The sequence below is a fragment of the Aegilops tauschii genome, chromosome 5 (genome assembly GCF_002575655.3).
Source record: "Aegilops tauschii subsp. strangulata cultivar AL8/78 chromosome 5, Aet v6.0, whole genome shotgun sequence".
Classification (NCBI taxonomy): Eukaryota; Viridiplantae; Streptophyta; class Magnoliopsida; order Poales; family Poaceae; genus Aegilops; species Aegilops tauschii.
Window position 1 is genome coordinate 413,016,044 of NC_053039.3, and position 20,142 is coordinate 413,036,185.

Sequence of the window (20,142 nt, forward strand, 5' to 3'; positions counted from 1 at the left end):
CACGCCGTCGTGCTGTTGGATCTCCATCAACCTCTCCTTCCCCCTTGCTGGATCAAGAAGGAGGAGACGTCGCTGCACCGTACGTGTGTTGAACGCGGAGTTGCCGTCCGTTCGGCACTCGGTCATCAGTGATTTGGATCACGGCGAGTACGACTCCGTCATCCACGTTCATTGGAACGCTTCCGCTCGCGATCTACAAGGGTATGTAGATCCACTCCTTTCCCCTCGTTGCTAGTAGACTCCATAGATGCATCTTGGTGAGCGTAGGAAAATTTAAATTATGCTACGATTCCCAACACTTTATCGCGAAGGATCCGAAGCGAAAAAGATGTTTCTTTACCGCCATCAGACCAGCCCAAAAATGCGAGTCACCGGGCTTCCAATATGCTTGGGACAATGCCTTTTGGCCTAAATACTTGTTGCGTAGCATAGTTTGCCAAACACCATCCTCAGTAAGTAGCTTGAACAGCCATTTACTGAGTAAGGCATCATTCTTGACCTTGAGGTCCTGAACACCTAAGCCTCATTGGTCTTTCGGTCGGCAAAGACGCTCCATTTGGTTAGTCTATACCTTTTCTTTTCACTGTCTCCTTGCCAAAAAAAATCTGGATCTGAAGTAATCCAGTCTTTGCAGAACCCCTTTGGGTAGTTGGAAAAATGAGAGCATGTAGAGAACTATGTTGGTGAGGACATAATTAATCAAAACTAGTCGTCCACCAATGGAGAGAAATTTTCCTTTCCAACTGCTCAACCGTTTCTCCAGTAGCTCTTCAACATGTTTCCACTCCGCATTAGTGAGACGCCGATAATGAATCGGAATTCCCAAATATTTAATCGGGAATTGGCCTTGTGCACATCCAAATAAGTCAGCATATTGTGCAGTCGTCTCCTTGGCTTCTCCAAAACAGAATAATTCACTTTTATGGAAGTTGATTTTCAAGCCTGACATTTGCTCAAAAGCTGAAAGCAGAAGTTTCAGATTTCTCGCCTTATCAAGGTCATGTTCCATAAAAAGAATCGTATCATCGGCATATTGCAAGATAGAGAGTCCTCCATCAACAAGATGTGGCACTACTCCTGCAATTTGACCATCCTGTTTGGCGCGTTCAATCAAAGTAGCCAGCATGTCAGCGACAATGTTAAATAACATTGGAGACAGTGAGTCACCTTGACGTAATCATTTTTTCGTCTGGAAGTAATGGCCTACATCGTCATTGACTTTGATAGCCACACTGCCTCCAGTAACGAAATTTTGGATCCACTCACGCCATTTGTCGGAGAAACCTTTCATTCTCAGGGTCTGTTGTAGAAACGACCATTTGACTTTATCATATGCCTTTTCAAAGTCAATTTTCAATACTACCCCACTCATGTTCTTCCAGTGCATCTCATAAACGGTCTCATGAAGGATAACTACTCCATCGAGTATATTTCTTCCTTGCATGAAAGCCGTTTGGGATGGCCGAACAACATGGTCAGCAACCACATTGAGCCTATTAGTCGCTACTTTGGTGAATATTTTGAAGCTGACAATAAGGAGGCATACCGGTCTGTATTGTTGGATCCGTACAGCCTCCTTTGTCTTGGGCAACAAAAAAATCTCTCCAAAATTTAGCCTGGATAGGTCAAGTTGGCCGGCATGAAGATAATTGAACAACTCCATTAGGTCAGTCTTGATGACATCCCAGAAGTTCTGATAGAACTCTGCGGGGAAGCCATCAGGTCCTGGAGCTTTATTGTGTTCCATTTAAAACACCGCAGCTCTCACCTCCTCTTCAGAGAAAGGTGCCGTTAGGATATCATTCTCTTCAGTCGTGACTTGTGGGATATCATCTATTCGGGTCTCATCGAGACTGAAGTTCCCTTCATCTGGAGCCCCAAATAGATGACTTGTAGTATTTTGTTATATAACGCTTAAGCTCTTCATGGCCTTCGATCCGTCCCTCATCCTGTTCGAGGCTAAAAATACACTTCTTTCGGTGTCGCCCATTGGCAACCAATTGGAAATAACGTGTATTGCTATCTCCCTCGAGAATGAATTGGGCGCCGGATCTTCGGTACCACTTGTCCTCTTCTCGCAATAGACGTGCCATTTGCTCATTGGATTGATTTTTTATGTCAATCTCATGTTGAGACAAAGTGCGAGTCTCTGCGATTTTGTCGAGGTCATCAATAATAGTGGAAAGACGCTGCTTTTCTTTTTTATATATGCCACTGGTGTGTTTCGCCCATCCAGTTAGGAACTGCCTTGCGGCTCGAATTTTGAAGTTCCATCTCTGAATTGGTGTGCAACCAACGGCGGGCCTCTCCCATACATTCTTAACCATATTTGCAAAGCCATCACGTTGTAACCATCCCAATTCGAATTTGAATGGGCGGCGAGCAGTGGGAGGACTAGCAGAGTTAGACTCAAGAATGATGGGTGCATGGTCCGAAAGTGTCTCAATACGCTCTAGGGCACACACTGTTACCAGAGGGAATTTTAGTTCCCATTCGGTATCCATGAGTACCCGATCGAGTTTCTCGTATGTCGGCACCGGACGATTATTGGGCCAAGTGAATTGTCGCCCCGACATACCGGCTTCCCGAAGATTCAAACTGTCAATCACAACGTTGAATAAGAAACGCCAGTGAGTGTCAAAACGATCATTATTTTTCTCTTTTCTGGTACCTAAGGATATTAAAGTCGCCTCCAATAAGCATTAGGTGTGGATTATCCTTAGCCAGTTCACCAATTCCCGCAGGAAAGCGGATTTTTTCTCATCTTGGGCAGCCCCATAGACTGCGACCAGACTCCATGTAAAATTATCAGCTCTGTTTCGGAGATGGAATTTGATGTGAAATTCACCAACCGGAAAAGATAACAATTCCATGGTTGTTGTTTGTATCCCAAGTAAGGTTCCTCCGGACCTTCCACGTGGTGGTAAACAATGCCATGTGTAGTCAAAACCACCAGATATGTGGTCAAAGACATGTGCACGGAAGTCACATTTACCTGCCTCGGAAATTGGTACAAAATCCAACCCATGCTCTCGCACACAATCACCGACGTGTTTATGTTTAGCCAAGTCTGAAAGACCTCTGCTATTCCGAAACATACCTCTCATGTGGAAACTCGGGTTGGGTTGGATATCTTCGCCTTTTTGGACGATTTTTATTTCTTTTTTGAGGAATGAGATTTAGACTTAGGCGAAGACGCAGTGAAGTCACAAAATATGGACCCCAGTCGTGCATCATCTAATCCAACCTCAGTTACCGCACCAACCAAGTGGGAGAGAAGCGGACCATCATATGTGGTCGCCGATTCCTCCTCCTTAGTTTCAGGATATTTGGTCCATAGGTATTTTGGTCATTATGACATGTCAAACGAGATTTGAGCTAACAGTAATAGTGTCCAGTGACATTTCTGAACATGCATCTAACAAAACAATGTCATTCTCAAGCAGTTGATATTCCTAGTGACAAAAAAAAAGTAGTGGGACATAACCACGAATGGCATATATACGATAAAAACCAAAAAACTAAGTGGATATTTATTTTTTTTCAAGGCAAGAGAACAAAGCAGAGATTCCGTTACCTACGGGAAGCCCGGAATTTAGAGCATCTCCAGCCGTTCGGCCCCCCAGGGCGCCGAAAAACTGCGCCCTGGGGGCGAGCCGGCGCTAGTTCGGCCCCTGGGGGCGGCTAGCTCCCAGCCACGGCCCCAGGCGCCCCCCCAGCCTTGGCAAATTCAAACGTAGTTCATTCCCGCGCCCAAAAATAAACGCCACAATCCGGCGATCAAGCGGTGATCGGCGATGAAAAGTTCGGCGTACAAAAATCAGAACAGAAACGCGCATCAGACGGCGAGGTCGGCCTCCGGCGTCGGCAGAGTTGGCGTGCGCGGGCTTGACGGGGTCTCTGTGCTTGGCGGCGTGGCTTCTGCGCTGCGGGCAGTCTCGGCGGCATCATCGGCCGGGCTTGTTGGCGGCGTCGGCGTGCGCGTGGGCGTGGGCGTCGTCGTCGTGGGCGTGGGCGTGGGCGTCGTCGTCGAGGGAAGCTGGTCCAGGATGAGGCCGACATGCGCCCTGTACCACGCCTTGACCACCTCGTCGGTGCTCTGGAGCATGTCCGCCCCGCCCAGCAGGAAAGCCAGGTCGGTGTTCCTCTTCTTCGCGGCGACGTTGGTCCGGAGTAGGTCGAGCTTGACGGCGCTTGTCGACATCAACGCCGACCATCGCGCCTCGGTCTTCTCTTCACGAAGGACGGCCCGGGCCTGTGCGTCGGCGAGGTAGTGCAGGATGGATTCCTGCACGCGAGCGGTGGCCGCGTCGGCGTGTTTCCCCTTCTTGGCACCTTTGTTGCCGTCCGGCCGCCCTTCTGACGCGCCCGGAGCCGGCGCGTCCGGCTTGTATGTCTCCTTGGCCTTCTCGAGGGTACGTCGGACTTCCGCCCACTTGTCGCACTTGTCAATGCGCTTGTAAACGTGGAGGTACTTGAACTCGGCGTCGTTGTTGCTCTGCCTATATAGGCCGAACATGCGCAGCAACTGCGCGGGGATGAACAAACAGTTGGCGGGCGCACACGGTGAAGAGAGACGGGAGACCGGCGTGGCATACCTGATCCTCAATGCTGGCGCCGCTCTCCGGGCCAGCGGCCACCTCCTTGACGACACCATGCCATTTATTGCACGCCCCCTGGATGCGCCCCCAATGGTTCGCCATCGCCTTCGACCCGCGCTGCATGTAGACGCCTTTGAAGTAGGGGTCGACGAGCTTGCGCTCGTCGAACTTGGCCTTGATGCGCGCCCAGTACGTGTCGATGCTCTGGTTTGCGCCGGTGGTCGGGTCGAGGCAGACGACTTTCCACGCCTCGGCGAGGCATTCCTCCTTCTTGGACGCCCACTTGATGCGCGGCTCGGCTGACCTGGCCGTCCGCTTCTTCTTCTTGCGCCTCCTCGCCGGCTCCTCCTCGTCCTCGCCGGCTCCTCCTCGTCCTCGTCCTCCTCCTCGTCCTCTTCCTCCTCCTCCTCCTGCTCCTCATCGCCGTAGACGTAGCCGAGCTCGCCGTCCATGCCGCCGCTGAGATCCACCGCCTCATCCGCGGTGAACCCGGGAGACGCGGCGACCGCGGCCGATCCTTCCGCGATGATGTCGTCCATGTCGGTCTCGGTCTCGTCGGCGTCGCCGAGGTGCGAGAAGGGCAGTGCGCAACGGCGGAGAGGGGGCGTCGGGGAGGACGCGTACGCGGGCGGCGAGTAGTTGTATGGAGGGTACTGCACGCCGGTGAAAGCGGGTGAGGGCGTGCGCTGGGCCGGGTGTCCATGGGGAACGTGACATTTGGGTTGAACCCACCGTGCACGTCCCCGTCGGCGTAGCCCGACGATCCCCATGGCTGCAGCGTCGGAGACCCGACACCTTGTTGGCCCCAGGGCGCGTACGACGCGTGGTTGCCGGGGGGATTCATCATCCTCGCGCGTGCCGCCTCGGCCTCGGCCTGGTCCGCGGAAGCGGCAGCGGCACCCGCAGCCGCGCGTGCCGCGTTGTCACGGGCCTTCTTGGCGAGGGCCCTGTTCCGCCGGTCGGCGGTGACGGCCTCCTGTCGCTGTACTTCTACCCTCCAATCGGCGTTTGTCATGCCCGACGGCTTGGACGGCGGCGCCCTCGGCTTCCTCTGCTTCGGCTGGGCGACGGAGGCGGTCGCGGTTGCCGCGGCGCGTGGGACGACGTACTTCTTCGGTGCCATGGCGGCCGGCTGGGAGGCGAGCGGGAGAGAGAATGGCGGGAGGAAAGGAGAAAATGGGAGGAAACTAGGGAAAAGCGGGGAGAAACGGCGGGAAGAGGCGCTCGACTCGTCGACATGGCGGACCCACGCGCGCCTTTTCGCTTGTGCGCCCCAGGGCGCCGGGTTCTGCCTGGGTCTGCCGGCACCAGATTCGGCCCGAGCCGGCGAAAAACAGGTTTCTAGGGCGACTGGGGCGTTTTTACGGCGCCGGCGCGGCAAAAACACCTGGGGAGGACCTGTTGGGGGGCGCGGTTGGAGATGCTGTTACCGCCTCGAATTGCTCGCACAGATTCTTCACCTCGCCAAAGCAGCGCACCGGGGCCCACACGCCACGTCCACGTAGGAAACCGCACCGCTTCTTTATGGCGTCGGCTTGACTCGAGCACGCAAGACGCAACCCCCCTCCGTCCATCCCCCGTCCCCTCTGCTCCCTCCCTCCCCACCCCACCCCCAAAACCCCAATCTTTCCCCCCTCCGATCGCCCCCCGCCGGCCGCGATGGACTCCGACGACGAGCCGTGGGGAGCGAGCGACGACGACCCCGTCGCCGTCGGGGACTACTACTACGACTGCAGCGACGGGGGCAGCGGCGGCGCTGGCGGGGGCGGCGAGGACGAGGGATCCGACTGCGCCGGCGACGACTACGAGGTCCGCGAGGAGGTCGCCTCGATGCGCGAGAAGGTACCGTCGATCGCCCCGCTCGCCGGTAGTGGTATCTGCATCTTCCGTGTGGCGGGGCTGGGGCGCGAACGCGATGGCCGCACAGTGCCCTTGCGTGTAATCTCGGGGGCTGGGTGCGGTGGCTTTCTGAATGCGCGGCGCTCTCGCAGTGCTGGCGCCCAATTTGGGGCGGGATTTTTGTTGCGGGGGCAGAAGCCTTCCAGGGGTTCTTCGAAAGGGCGCAGAAGTGGGGCGCTTGCTCTGCATCTTATCGTCAGTAGACGTTGTGGCAGCAGGTGTGACGACGGTAGGGTTCAGTCAGTGTGCTGTGCTCCTGGAACGTGGCGGTGTTGTCCTGCGGTTTCTCCTGAGAGATGAATTCTCTTGTGCTGAATAGATATTGGCGATAGATACTGCGCAACTGTTATAGTTCTTTTAAACCTCATTTTGTTGGAATTGTTGCTTGCAATCTGTGCCTGGTGGTCAAGTGTTGTCAGGGCCTAGTGGTCCAAGGGCAAGTCTGTATAGGTCTCGCCATTTTGGGTATGCTAGTTGTTAAGCATAGCGTGTCAGTGTTATGTGGAGCACCTGCCAAAATTGCCATCACTATATGTGTCCTATATAAGAAGCATATACATTACCAATTTACAGTGGAGCTTAAATAAATAAGGAGTACTTTATTAAGTACTAACATAGTCATAGCTTCTTTTGCTTCACTTGATGTTTGTAAATGACAATGCCAGATCGCATTGTATTCGTCAGCTGCTAGGTTTTCAGGTTCTGCAAGCAGCGTTATTGTCAAGATTAGTCCCAGACTATCTTGTGATATTGAGTTGAAAATTTCCACAAAATGGAACCTGTGGATGTGCAGATCAATAGCACGCATGCTGACTCTTTTTTTTTCTTCATGAAACTCTGCTTTCTTGCCAGTTTATCCTCTATAAGGATGTGCATGACATAACTCAGTTTTGGGATTTTCTCCTCCATGTTTCTTTTCTTTTCTGTTCTGTTGTCTTTCCATCTTATAGCTCTGAAAGTCACTCAAAGAGCTTGTGTTCCTTTTCATCACAAACAGAGATATGCTGTGTTATCTGAAAATGACATACATGAGCGGCAAGAGGAAGCCATAAGACGGGTATCTTCAATATTTTCAATTCCAAGAGAATCAGCATGCATCCTCCTTCGACAATACAAATGGTCAGTTATGCTGCCAAAAAATATATGTACAGCTTCCCATGTTAGATACATGAAATGAAGTCATATGTTCCAGTAGATCTTATCTCTGAGTTTATTCTACTGCTCTACATTCTGTTGCAATGTACCTGAAAAGTTCATCTTGAGAAAGTTTCTGAGATTTACTAGTTTCAGTGGACATGCATATAAGATCCTGCTTTCAAATTGTTGCAAAGGTGGAATACTTGTGAGCTGAAAAGGTAGATTCTTTATCTCAATTTTGTTCAGGAATATTAGCAAGTTGAGTGACGAGTGGTTCGCAGATGAAGAACGTGTCCGTCATTTTGTTGGCTTGCCTACAAATGGGGCTGTTCTTCCTGACTGCCAGGAGGTAGCTTTTCTTATCAGCTGGTATCATATCTGGTTAAATCAGTGAATTAACATGTTTTAGCTCTGATGGTTCCTTTGGTTGCAGCTAACTTGTGGAATATGTTTTGAAGGATATTCCACAAGTGCACTGAGCTCTGCTGGTTGTGGTCACCTCTACTGCCATGAATGTTGGGAAGGTCTCTCTCTCAATGTTGTTATTTCATCCACATAACCAACTTGATTAATATTAGTAATATAAACAACACGTAAATGCATAAGGATCAAAACGGGGGCTCTAGACTTGTAAGAAAAAAAGAATCAGCCCACTGATCAGAGTATGCCGTTGTAAGTTTGTAATGCCGGTCAGGGATGAGGAATCTCACTGATGTTGGATCTATTTCCCCATCCCTATGTACCCTATCTCTGTTAGGAAAAATCTCAAGATCACGAATATCCATACTGATGTCGTGTTTATGCATGGCATGCGAATATAGCGCAGCCTACTAAGCATGTTGCATGTATGTAATCATGTTATTTATTTTGATGTAGTGGGAAGCATAGCTGCAATTGTGAAATTGTGACATATAGCGTACCTAACATAAGTAACAGGAGTCGAAGGATTGAAGTTGTACATTTTTTACTCACAGAGAACTAAATGGGAACTATTGAATTGTCAAATCCTTCTCCTTATTCATAGTGATCAATTGAATTTCTAGTGCTAAAATAAGGTAACTATTTCAGGGTATATTAGTGCTTCAATAAATGATGGTCCAGGATGTTTGTCACTGCGGTGCCCTGAGCCATCTTGTACTGCCATGGTTCTTGAAGAAACCATTAATAGATTGGCTAAAGATGAGGAGAAAGTAAAGTACAAACAATTTTTATCATGCTCATACGTTGAAGATAACAAGAAGGTAATTCCTTGAAGTAGCCTAGCACTTTTCTTGTTTGTAGTCTACCGGTTTTAAGGATGATATGCGTTTAAGAGTTCATTTTATGTCATCTTTATCCTATGGTTTCTGAAATTTATTTATGATATCATGTTAATATTCAGATAAAATGGTGTCCAGCTCCTGATTGTACCCGCGCAGTGGAGTTTCTTGGTGATGAGAACTATGATGTCTCATGCATGTGCAAATTCAGCTTCTGCTGGAACGTCGGTATCTTATTTTGGTTTAATCTCTTGCCATATCTGGTTGTGTTATTGTAATAATCCAAAAGCTTATTATTGCAATGCTACCTTTTCCAAATATATGCAGTGTACAGAGGAAACTCATCGCCCAGTTAGCTGTGAGACTGTCTCAAAGTGGATATTAAAGAACAGTGCAGAATCTGAGAACGTGAATTGGTTTGTTATAACACACAATTTCTTTGTTCCATAATATATTTCAGTTCTTTGTTTATAAGGCGATGCGACCTAAGGCGAGCACCAACCACCCTGACGCCTAAGCGCCTAATGCGGACGCCTAAGCGCCTAAAGTGGGCATAATTGCAAGGCATGTCCTGCTAGTCCAGTATGTATAGGTTTACTCTTGTGGTGCCTTCACCCTTGCCACAGAGGTGAACAAAATAGGAGTGGCCTGCAGCGAGTTCAACATGGTGTGCTCTAGACAACACCATGATCGAATGTATTAGCTTGTAGCAGTGGAGAGCAAGGACCGAAGCGACTATTCGAACATCGTTACCAAACTATGGGACTGGAGAAAGCCAAAACAGGGGATGCTCTGGATTTAATGGGGCCTCGTGATGCTTTGGAGAAGGGACTCACTGGAACGGCAGACGTGCGTTGAGGTTTAATGCTGGACATGTCCTGCATTTGATGGAAGTGAGAGGGACAAGCTCTCATCCGACATGGCTTGGGTCAAAGCGCTATGTGGGCTGTCAAAGGCCTTCTATTATAGTCCTTGTCAAAACCTCTGGTTACTCGCTTAATGCACGTCGTTGACTAGAACATGCAGTTTTGTAGTATGGGACCTATGACACAACAGTTTGTGTAATGACTCATTTTAATTTCTGCATACATAAGGAAACATCAAAAACTATCTTTGAAGTGATTCATTTTTCCAGGATAATAGCTAATTCAAAGCCCTGTCCTAAATGCAAACGACCGATAGAGAAGAATCATGGTTGCATGCATATGACGTGTCGTCCTCCTTGCAAATTTCAGTTTTGCTGGTACACTCCCATCTCCTGAGCTTATTTATTTTTGTACTTTCTATTTTTCTGATGAAAATTGGACATTTTGCATGTGATATCTTTGGTCTGATGCTCTTACATCATCACAGGTTATGTCTAGGTGACTGGTCAGAACACGGAAGTAGGACCACTGGGGGCAATTATGCTTGCAATCGCTATGAAGCAGACAAGAAGAAAGGCATAGTATGTTCTTTTTTTGGGCATTATCCTTCTCTGTATGAAGGAAGAATCACATTCCTGGGTTTGATCCCAAGGTGCATAGCTTGCTATTGGCCAGATAATGCAAAGCGAGCCTTGTCTATTGGGTCCCTTCTAAAAATAATAATGAAAAGCTCATTTGGAAGTTAAAAAAGACTGATTTTCCCTCACAAGTACGGATACACTATTAGTATGTTCCTGTAAATTTTAATAAAGAAATATGTTTATTTGAGGGCTACCCAAAAGACACAAATATGTGGGTCTATAATACTCCACAATTTTTCACTATTATAGGGCCAAAATCTTTTTTTTTGTGCACCCCACAAATGAAAATATCTAGTAAAAGAAATTACAAGTATGTAGATCACACCAATATGTACACGTGGGAATTTTTTTTCAAAATTTTCTGAAACTTCAAAATATGTTTTTTATTTATTTCGGGATCCAATAGATCCAGGATCCAAATGACCGTTCTTGCTACTGGTATGCTACTTAATTATGTGATTTCTTGACTCTATTTACTGCTGCCAACTGCGACTTGTTGTTACTTTCCCTGTTTATTCTATCTCATGTTCTTTTCTTTTAGTATGATGAAGCCGAAGCACAGAGAGAACGGGCTAAAAACTCACTTGTGAGATACACGCATTATTTTGAGCGCTGGGCATCCAATCAGAAGGTACATTCTTCAGGATCCTGTTGCAGCCGTTTCATTATATGAAATTCTGAATTTCCCCTATTTTTCCCAGAATATGCTTGTACAGTGTCCTGTATAACTGTAGACAAGACAAGTCCACATTTTCAACCCTGAACTCTAGCCAAGATTTGATATTCAACTCTGCACTACGAAACCACCTAGAACAGAACTGTTGACTATACAAACCATCCACTTCACCTCCTACGACCCTCTCCACTCTTATTTTGGGCCAACTTAGATGCTACTACATGGGATCCTCATTGTTAACTGATGAGGCCTTCTCGGCGATGGATCCCACGTGATATCAATACTCCCTTTTGTCATTAGCAAGTTCACCACTTGACATGTTGCACTAACTAATTAAAAATTCAGCCTCCGGTTGGTGTCCAGGGGGAGTTATTATTATGAAAACAAGTGCATGTATGTCCGGTCTGTTTGTATTATCCCCATAAAGTTGGCTATTAGGAGAGTTTTAGTTTCCTCAAAAACTGCCCAAGCAAGTCCATATTACATTAATAATGTTATAAGAGTCAGGATCTAATTTTACATCTCTGCTTGTAAGTACCAGATCCATCTCTTATGACCTTGCCAAGTCAATTATTTCCTTTCTTCTAAACTCATCTGAGGAATTTCTTGTGATTTTACATTTCTTCTTTGTGGTGATCACAGTTTATTTCATTTTCTATTAGTGTTTACTACAAAGTATGCATTGTTTGATTTATGGGGCACGAGTTTCTGTATATGATGCCTTGGGTGCTTACCTTTTGGTTCTTGCCTGTTGACAGTCGAGGCAGAAGGCACAAGGAGATCTGCAAAAGTTTGAAAGTGAAGTAAGTATTTAAAACCTTACATTGTGGCATCCATCCTTCCTCTTAAAAATGCAGTGTCATGCACCCAATATTTGTCTGTCAGTGCACAAGTCTGTTGCTATTGTCTCCAATTAGTAGAAATTTTTACTGAAAAGGATGTATGATTGCCACTCCTTTTAGTTTGGGTTCCTGCATTTCAAGTCTTCTTTTCTTCCACTCATTTATCATACTTGTGCTTGACTATTTGTTCACACTCTAGCTTGCGAAGCTCAGTGACATTCTTGGAATACCAGAGTCTCAACTAAAGTTCATACCTGAAGCTTGGTCACAGGTTAAATATCTTATAATGCCTATAAACTGGCTCTATACTTTTAACATAGCCTTCCTTTTTCTGACACGCCTACCCTATCATCCTTCACTATGACAGATTGTAGAATGCAGACAAGTGCTGCAATGGACATATGCTTATGGGTATTATCTCGATGATAAAGCCAAGAATGATTTTTTTGTGTACCTCCAAGGTAGAAGGTTTTAAGCTTGCAGCTTAAGGTTTATCGCATGATTGACATAGCCATACATCTGGAAATTTTGTAGGTGAAGCCGAGTCTGGTTTGGAGCGCCTCCATAAATGTGCGGAGAAGGACATACATGCAATTTTACCTAAAGCTGGTGAAACTGAACCTCTTCCCTCATTACAAGACTTCAATGAATTTCGTGTGAAACTTGCTGGTCTAACAAGGTATTGCGGGGATGTCTCTGATCACTACTGACATTTGCAGTTACATACAGTATTTTTTGTGTGTGTGACCAAGTTAGTAACTTGTGCTAGTTTAGCATCTCTTGCTCTCTCTGTTTATCCTGTCAAAGGTCCTTATTTACCTGACTTTTGGCCATTCTTTTTCTTCTCAATTTGAACTTTATGGTGATGATTTTGCACCTTTCCGAGCGAAGATACATATGGGCATCATGTGATGTTGTAGGAGTTATGTGGCCTGCATAGCATTTTGAGTGGATGTTAGGTTAATGCTGCTGCTCCATTTATATACCTTGCACTCATTTCACTGAAGTTTGTATGCATTATGCCATGCATAGTTGTACCGACATCTCGTGTACGCTCTGTGCTCTCAAAATGCTGAATTTTACTTACCATTCTGTACTGCACGAGTCTCGTATCGGTGAATATGGTAACGAAGCTAATTTTAAAGAGCAGTGGCTAAGCCGAAACTTTTTTTTTTGTTACAGCGTAACCCGCAACTACTTTGAGAACCTTGTTCAAGCACTGGAGGCAGGGCTGGAGGACGTGCGTGTTACGGGCGGCCAGTCAACTTCGAAGAAGAAAGCCCGCACCGCCTCCAAGAGGAAACCATCTGCCAAAGGCAAGTCGGGCAGGAATAAGAAGGCGAGAATAACCATCTCTTAACATTCAGGCGGAGGTTGGCCCTGCGAGCGCTGCTGCGCCTTTAGTCGGCCCGTCTTCGCAGATATCATCTGCGATGGTCCAGGGGTAGCGCGGTAGGCAGTTAGGGATAGGGGGGTAGGGGCGATGCAGTGCCCCTGGCCAGAATATGTATAGTGAGCGCGGATGCTTGTTCTGCCCAGGCATTCTGGTGCCATGGACGTGAAGCGCTGTACAGGTAGCAAAGGATGCAATCCTGCCATTTAGCTGGATATAGAGTGCGTACTTGTTTTTTTTTTCTTTTACCGTGTCTAATTGAACAGTATTGCTATGGTTTTCGATCGCGATGTGGTGGTAAATATGATACAAGGTATAGATTGTGAATTTGGCGTGACAAAACCCACAGTTTTGAAAATCTGTTTTAGCAGTAAGCTGCTGATGTCTTTACCCAATGTGTAGACCTAGCGTTAGACATTGGACATGTGAAATTTGAGTGCTGCCCCGTGAAGCAAGATCATGACTGTAGTACCCAATATATATGATCGTGGTGAATTTTTTTTTTCATTTCGTGTGCGTTGGGGTTGAAAAGTACCGTATGTATGCAATACTCTGTTAGTTATATCTCAGTTGTTTGAGAATTTTGTCATATCAGTCGGTTCTTGCGTGGGGGAGAGCAATGCAGCCCGAGGCTGGGGAGGCCGAGCCATGACCTCACGAGGTCGTGGCTCGGCCGGAGGAAGATGAAGGCTAGCCGTTGGATTGAGAAAATTGACAGAAATCAATTTTTTGGTTAGTTAATAACTGATAAGTAGGTGGCCCTATGTAACGATTGAGTCAGAGAATGGCCAAGAAACAGTGCTCTTGCGTTCTTTTGGACGACACATTGCATGACTAAGTTGTTTATCAGTTGATGTAAAAAAAAAGTTGTTTATCAGTTCAACCAAGACTTGCTTATCCATTTTTATGTAATCTTGTTCTTCTCCTTGGCCAACTAGCTAGTATCGGCTCACGCTACCAAACGGCACATGACAACATGGGGCAAATATGATATTAGAACGATGCTACTATCAGAAATCTTATTTTACAGTTGGTAATCCACCGATCTCCTTGTCAGTCTCCGCTCTCCGGTCCAGATTCCGATCACCATCACCATCGACCGATCGTCATGGCCGCTGGCGACGGCGAGCCGGAGCCGGCGGTGCAGCGCCCGCAGCTGCAGTCGAAGAACGTGTGCGTGGTGGGGGGCGGCATGGCCGGCCTGGCGGCGGCGCGCGAACTGCGGCGAGAGGGCCACGCGGTCACCGTCATGGATCGGCGGGCAGTGGCTGTACGACCCGACGACCGCCCGCGGCCTCGTGCCCAGCACCAGCAGCGCGTACGACGCGTGCCTCCGCCTCCGCACCCCGCGGGAGGCCATGGGCTTCTCCGACTTCCAGTTCCTACCCAGGGACGGCGCCGGCCGCGACCCGCGCCGCTTCCCCGGCCACCGCGAGGTGCACTGCTACCTCCCGGACTTCTGCGCCGCGTTCGGGCTCATGGACGCCGTCAGGCTCAACACCCGGGTCGTCCGCGTCGCTCCGACGTCGACGACGACGCGTCAGCGTCAGTGGGCGGTGAGGTCCGTGCGGCGCCTCGGCGGCCCGGAGGATGGTGCGCGGGTAGAGGAGGAGGAGGAGGAGGTAGTGTTTGACGCGGTGGTCGTGGCCACCGGTCAGTACTCGCATCCGATGCTCCCCAGCGGCATCGAGGGAGTGGGGGAATGGAGGCGCCGGCAGCTGCACAGCCGCTTGTACAGGACGCCGGAGCCGTTCCGCGGCGAGGCGGTGGTGGTGGTCGGCTGCGGGGACAGCGGCACGGACATCGCGCTGGACCTCCGCCGCGTCGCCCGGGAGGTGCACCTCGCCGCCAGCTCCGAGGCCGCCACGCCGGCCGTGTCGAGGATGGTGGCCAACCACGGCGACGTGCTGCGCCTCCACCCGCGGGTGCGCCGGCTGCACGCCGACGGGCGCGTGTCGTTCGCGGACGGCTCCTCCGTCGTCGCGGATACGGTGTTCTTCTGCACGGGGTACGGCTACTCGTTCCCGTTCCTGGACACGGGCGGGGCGGTCGCCGTGGGCGACGGCGGCTGCGTGGTCGCGCCGCTGTTCGAGGCTTCGAGCACGTGTTCCCGCCGTCCCTGGCGCCGTCGCTCTCCTTCGTGGGCGTGCCGAGGAAGGTCCTGGTGCCGTGGTTCGTCGAGGCGCAGGCGAGGTGGGTCGCGCAGGCGCTGTCCGGCCGCCGCGCGCTGCCGCCGGAGGCGGAGATGCTGCGGGCCGTGGAGGAGCACTTCCGCGCCAGGGAGGCCGCCGGCGTGCCGAGGAAGCACGCCCACCACGGCACCACCACATCGGCGGCATTGACGTAAGAACAGTACATAGACATTGATCGCTGATTACGTTTGACTTGATCCAATCACATCCATGATCCATCCCCTTTTGCGTTCGATCAGAAAATGATCGAGTTCATGGAGGAGTACGGCGACTTGACGCCGATGGAAGACTGGAAGGAGGAGCTGCTCCTATCGAGCATGGCGAGCATGTGCGACGACCTGGAGACCTTCCGCGACCGCGCCGACGACAGCGAGAACGTCCGTCAGGGCCTGCAGGGATGGCGCGGCGGCGTAGATGCCCAGGCTCAACACATGACCATGGCTGCTGCTGCTGAAGCTGAAGCTGATGGGCAGGCCATGGCTAAGAAAGAAACTCCTCAACTGAATTGAACTGCACATGAGTTTCTACCCCTTGGAGTGTAGAATATTGAAATTGCACAATGTATTGATTATGTGCGATGTGCACGGTATATATGATGTAACGTGAGCCTCTACCTGAATCTATACAAGGAACTAGAGAGGTGGCCTGATGTACAAGAAACAATATACATGCGCAATAGAGTGCTCAACACCAACCCGTTGTCAAAGCGTCGGGAGTGACACAAAGACTGGACCGAAACTCCTCAAACGTGGAAGTAGGCAGATTCTTGGTCATCACATCGGCGAACTATTGTGCAGTTGGAACATGTAGAACCTGGATACGCCCAAGGGCAACCTGTTCGCGCACAAAGTGCATATCAAGCCGAGTACCGAGTGCTGGGGTGGTGAACGCCTGCCTGAGCATGAGTCGCCATGTGAGGAACCGGTGCAACGGGGGTAGTGGGCGGTGAAGACCTCGTCGCACCCAAATCCACAGAGGCCGACGAAGGAGAGGCCGACGAGTGGCCCGCCGAAACAGGGCCAGAGGCGGCCGAAGGCGAGGCCGCCGTGGAGGCCGAAGCTGCGCCAAAGGTGGCCGAAGGCGAGGCCGCCATGGGGGTCGGTGTAGATGGACCGGCCGCAGAAGGCGCGTGGCGCGCCTCAAAACCAGGGGGCGGGCCGATAGCAGCAAGCGAGCGCCCCTCGTGTGGGGCCGGCGAAGGAACGCCGTCGACCGTCGGCGATGGAGAAGCAGCCGGAGGTACCTGCCGAAACAGAAAAAATTTCTCGTCAAAGTAAACGTGTCGAGAGGTGAACACACGATGGGAGACTGGATCATAGCACCGATAGCCTTTGATGTTTGCAGGATAGCCGATGAAGATCCATGCAAGAGAGCGCGGTGCAAGTTTATGACTAGTAGTATCGGCAATACTAGGATAACATAGACACCCAAAAATATGCAAACCATCATAAGAAGGTGGCATACCGAAAAGCAAGTGATGCGGTGCATAGTTCCATCGCGGCCGACATGGCCGGAGGTTGAGAAGAAGAGGCCCGATGGCGAGAGCATCCGGCCAAAATCGGGGTGACACGTTAGCATGAAACAGGAGCGTACGAACGCAGTCATTAAGAGTGCAAAGTGAAGGAAATATGCCCTAGAGGCAATAATAAAGTTGTTATTTTATATTTCCTTATCATGCATGATAAAGGTTTATTATTCATGCTAGAATTGTATTAATCGGAAGCCTAAATACATGTGTGAATACATAAACAAATACGGTGTCCCTAGTGAGTCTCTGCTAGACTAGCTCGTTGATCAAAGATGGTTAAGGTTTCCTAACCATGGACATGTGTTGTCATTTGATCACAGGATCACATCATTAGGAGAATTATGTGATGGACAAGACTTGTCGTGGTGGGCGCACGGCAGATGCCGAGGGAAGACTAAAGATAGGAGGAGGCTCGAGGGCACTGGTGGGCTCCAGAGGCGAGGTCGGCATGAGCGAGTACGGGACGCAAGACATACCCATATTCGGGGCTCTCCGGAGAGATAACACCCCTAGTCCTGCCGAGTGTGGTTTATGTGTAACGGTACATAGTTGCTCCTTGAGATGTATATTACCGAAGAGAGCCGGGGATGCTAGTTTCACGTGTGTGTGTGTGTGAGCACAAGTGTGTGCGTGAGTGCTCTTGGCATTAGTAGCCGTGAAGCATGGATGGATGTGGCCATATGGGCCTTGTGGCTGTGAGCATGGATGGATGGATGCTGACTTTGTAGTGTGGCTTGCCCTTTTGGTCAAGTCTATGCCTTCTTGGCCAAGGGAGTGACCTCTTCTTCAAGAAAGTGCCTTTTTTGGGTCATTTTATAAAATAGTGCCCAGGGACAAGTAGCACTGTACATGATGTCGCGTATGACGAGTGAATCGTGTATGCTTTATCAGCAACAATGGTCGCAGTATGGCTGTCTTGTCGGTGTCATGTCAGATGGGACGCCGTAGTTGACTTCGCGTAGCAGGCCGGCTGGAGCAGCCGAACGGGGAGCCGGCCGGGTAGCCGAGATGGCGACCTGGCCGGGTTGAGGGACTTGGCCTGGTTGATGAGCAACCCGGCCAAGTGCGAGCCGGATTGAGGGGCGTTGCTGGTCCCGATGTTTTTGAAGCGCTGTTCGCCGTCTTGGGCCTACCCGGGGGTCATCCCCCCGACAGTAGCCTCTGAGCCTCCGGGCAACTTGGAAAAGTTGCGCGGAGGGTTTTTTGCGGGCATCGATGTAGCAGTAGATGTTGATGACGGCCGGCTGCGGACCGCAGCCGGCGCAGCTTGCTTCCAGTGGGGGTGCGCGAGCGCACCCACTGGGTGTAGCCTCCGAGCCTTCGGGCAACTTGGAAAAGTTGCGCGGAGGGTCTTCCTGTTGTTGAAGAAGCCGACGGTGATGTCGAGGGTGTCGGGCGTGGACAAGGAGTCCGCCGGCTGGAGGGCGCGGGGCCCTGCCGGACGCGGACGCTGAGTCTGTCGGCTGAGTGGGGGCGCACGAGCGCACACACTGGGTGTAGCCTCCGAGCCTCCGGGCAACTTTGGAAAAGTTGCGCGGAGGGTCTTGTTGTTGATGAAGCGGACGGTGGCGTCGAAAATGCCGGTTGCAGCCGGCATCGGGCCTGCAACCCGCGTGTAGCCTCCGAGCCTCCGGGCGAGGAGGAGGTTCCCCATAGCCATGATCGTGCAAAAGACAAGGTTAGTCCGTGCAGATATACCAAACATTTGCTTTCAGCATTGTAAGTTTTATGCGGAGGGTGCTGACTCGGTTTCATCCGAGCCCCTTTCAGTCTTTTTCATGTCCCCGCTCTTTGGCTTTGCCTCTTGTTAGCTATACAGTCCGGAGCCGGTCTGTAGCTGTTACGAAGAGTGGCCGCGGAGTGGAGCATACAATACTCGGACTACAGGAGCGGATTCGACCGAGTCTTTATCTACTAATAAAGCGGCTATCGCTTCTGGTCGTCCATCATTAAAATTACCCTCTAAATTGGTAAAAATTACCCACCAATGCCACCCATAAGTGGGAAAACGATTCAGGTTTTCGGACCAAAAATCACCGCCTCCTTCGTGGTCATATAGCGGTGCGACATGTATGATTCACAGAATGATGCGTAGCAGAGTGGTTGGCTGATCGCTCTCGTAGCGTCAAGGATCCCAACTTCCACAATATTTATCTTTCTTTTCTCGCGCATGTCCTACCCATATTTATGGGCCGGCCCATGTCCAGAGCTTTACTCTCCTGTTTTGTTTTTTCATTTTTGTATTTCTTTTCTCATTTTCTCTTTCTTATTTCTTATTTAAATTAATTCGGGATTTTAATATTCTAAAAGTTGCGAGTTTTCACAAAAACTGTTTGAGAAATCATAAAAATATATGTGAATTCAAAAATATTTAGAAAATCATAAAAAATTTGCAGATTCAAAAAATGTTGGTGTTTTTGCAAAACTGTTCACAAAATTATAAAAAATCACAATTTGGAAAAAATAGTCGGGAAATAAAATCATGTTTATGATTTTGAAAAAATGATCGTGTATTCAAAACATATACGGGAATCTGAAAAAAATGTCCATTCACAAAAATAAAAATAAAAATTTGTTCCCCAATTTTTTTTAAAAAGTTCGTCGATTAAAAAATATTTTGTTGAGTCAAAAAATGTTAATGAATTCGAAACCGGTTCATACATTTAAAAAAATTGTAAACAAAACTAATGTTCATGATTTTTTTGAGAAAATAAAAAATTTCAAAACAAAATTGCCGATTCGAAAAATTGTTCACTGATTCAAAAGTATTTTATGTCTAGGATTTGATTAGTTTTTCGAAAGTCTTTATATATCTTGGCGTTGGGAGTAGTTCGTGGTCAATGAGATTTGTTTTTAAAATTTTAAACGTTCCCTTGCGCAACATAATGATAAGTTTGGCATGCGCTGACAAATTCATAGCCTTGGGATTTACCGCGGAATGCATTGTGATCACGTGGACATCGCGACCATCATCGGCTAGGGTGAGAAAAATAAATAAATAAATGACAACATGGTGAGCCACTATGTTAAAATAGAGTATGCTCATACATCAGGATATTGAGTCGTACTTATTTGGTGAGCCATAATTTTTTGTCTCCCGTTGCAACG

At 49.2% G+C, this 20,142-nt stretch overlaps 1 protein-coding gene and 1 pseudogene across 1 annotated transcript; both read left to right on the forward strand.

Moving 5' to 3' along the window:
• Positions 1–6,133: 6,133 nt before the first annotated feature.
• Positions 6,134–13,641, forward strand: LOC109774360 (probable E3 ubiquitin-protein ligase ARI5). The gene is made up of 15 exons (XM_020333073.4): positions 6,134–6,443; positions 7,498–7,619; positions 7,884–7,986; positions 8,071–8,161; positions 8,706–8,878; positions 9,019–9,120; positions 9,224–9,312; positions 10,032–10,139; positions 10,250–10,343; positions 10,945–11,034; positions 11,838–11,882; positions 12,121–12,192; positions 12,289–12,382; positions 12,456–12,600; positions 13,104–13,641. Exons 1-15 carry the CDS (start codon positions 6,261–6,263, stop codon positions 13,279–13,281), a joined length of 1,689 nt encoding a protein of 562 aa, XP_020188662.1. The 5' UTR covers positions 6,134–6,260; the 3' UTR covers positions 13,282–13,641.
• Positions 13,642–14,321: 680 nt separating this feature from the next.
• LOC109774364 (flavin-containing monooxygenase FMO GS-OX-like 9) lies at positions 14,322–15,880 on the forward strand (annotated as a pseudogene).
• Positions 15,881–20,142: the final 4,262 nt, after the last annotated feature.

What these genes read in the sequence shown, in the direction of transcription:
- LOC109774360 (XM_020333073.4), top strand. Translation starts at nt 6,261, where the DNA reads ATGGACTCCGACGACGAGCCGTGGGGAGCGAGCGACGACGACCCCGTC. An exon ending in ACGTTGAAGATAACAAGAAG is followed by an intron (nt 8,879 to 9,018) that starts GTAATTCCTTGA and finishes GTTAATATTCAG; the next exon opens with ATAAAATGGTGTCCAGCTCC. An exon ending in AATTCAGCTTCTGCTGGAAC is followed by an intron (nt 9,121 to 9,223) that starts GTCGGTATCTTA and finishes AAATATATGCAG; the next exon opens with TGTACAGAGGAAACTCATCG.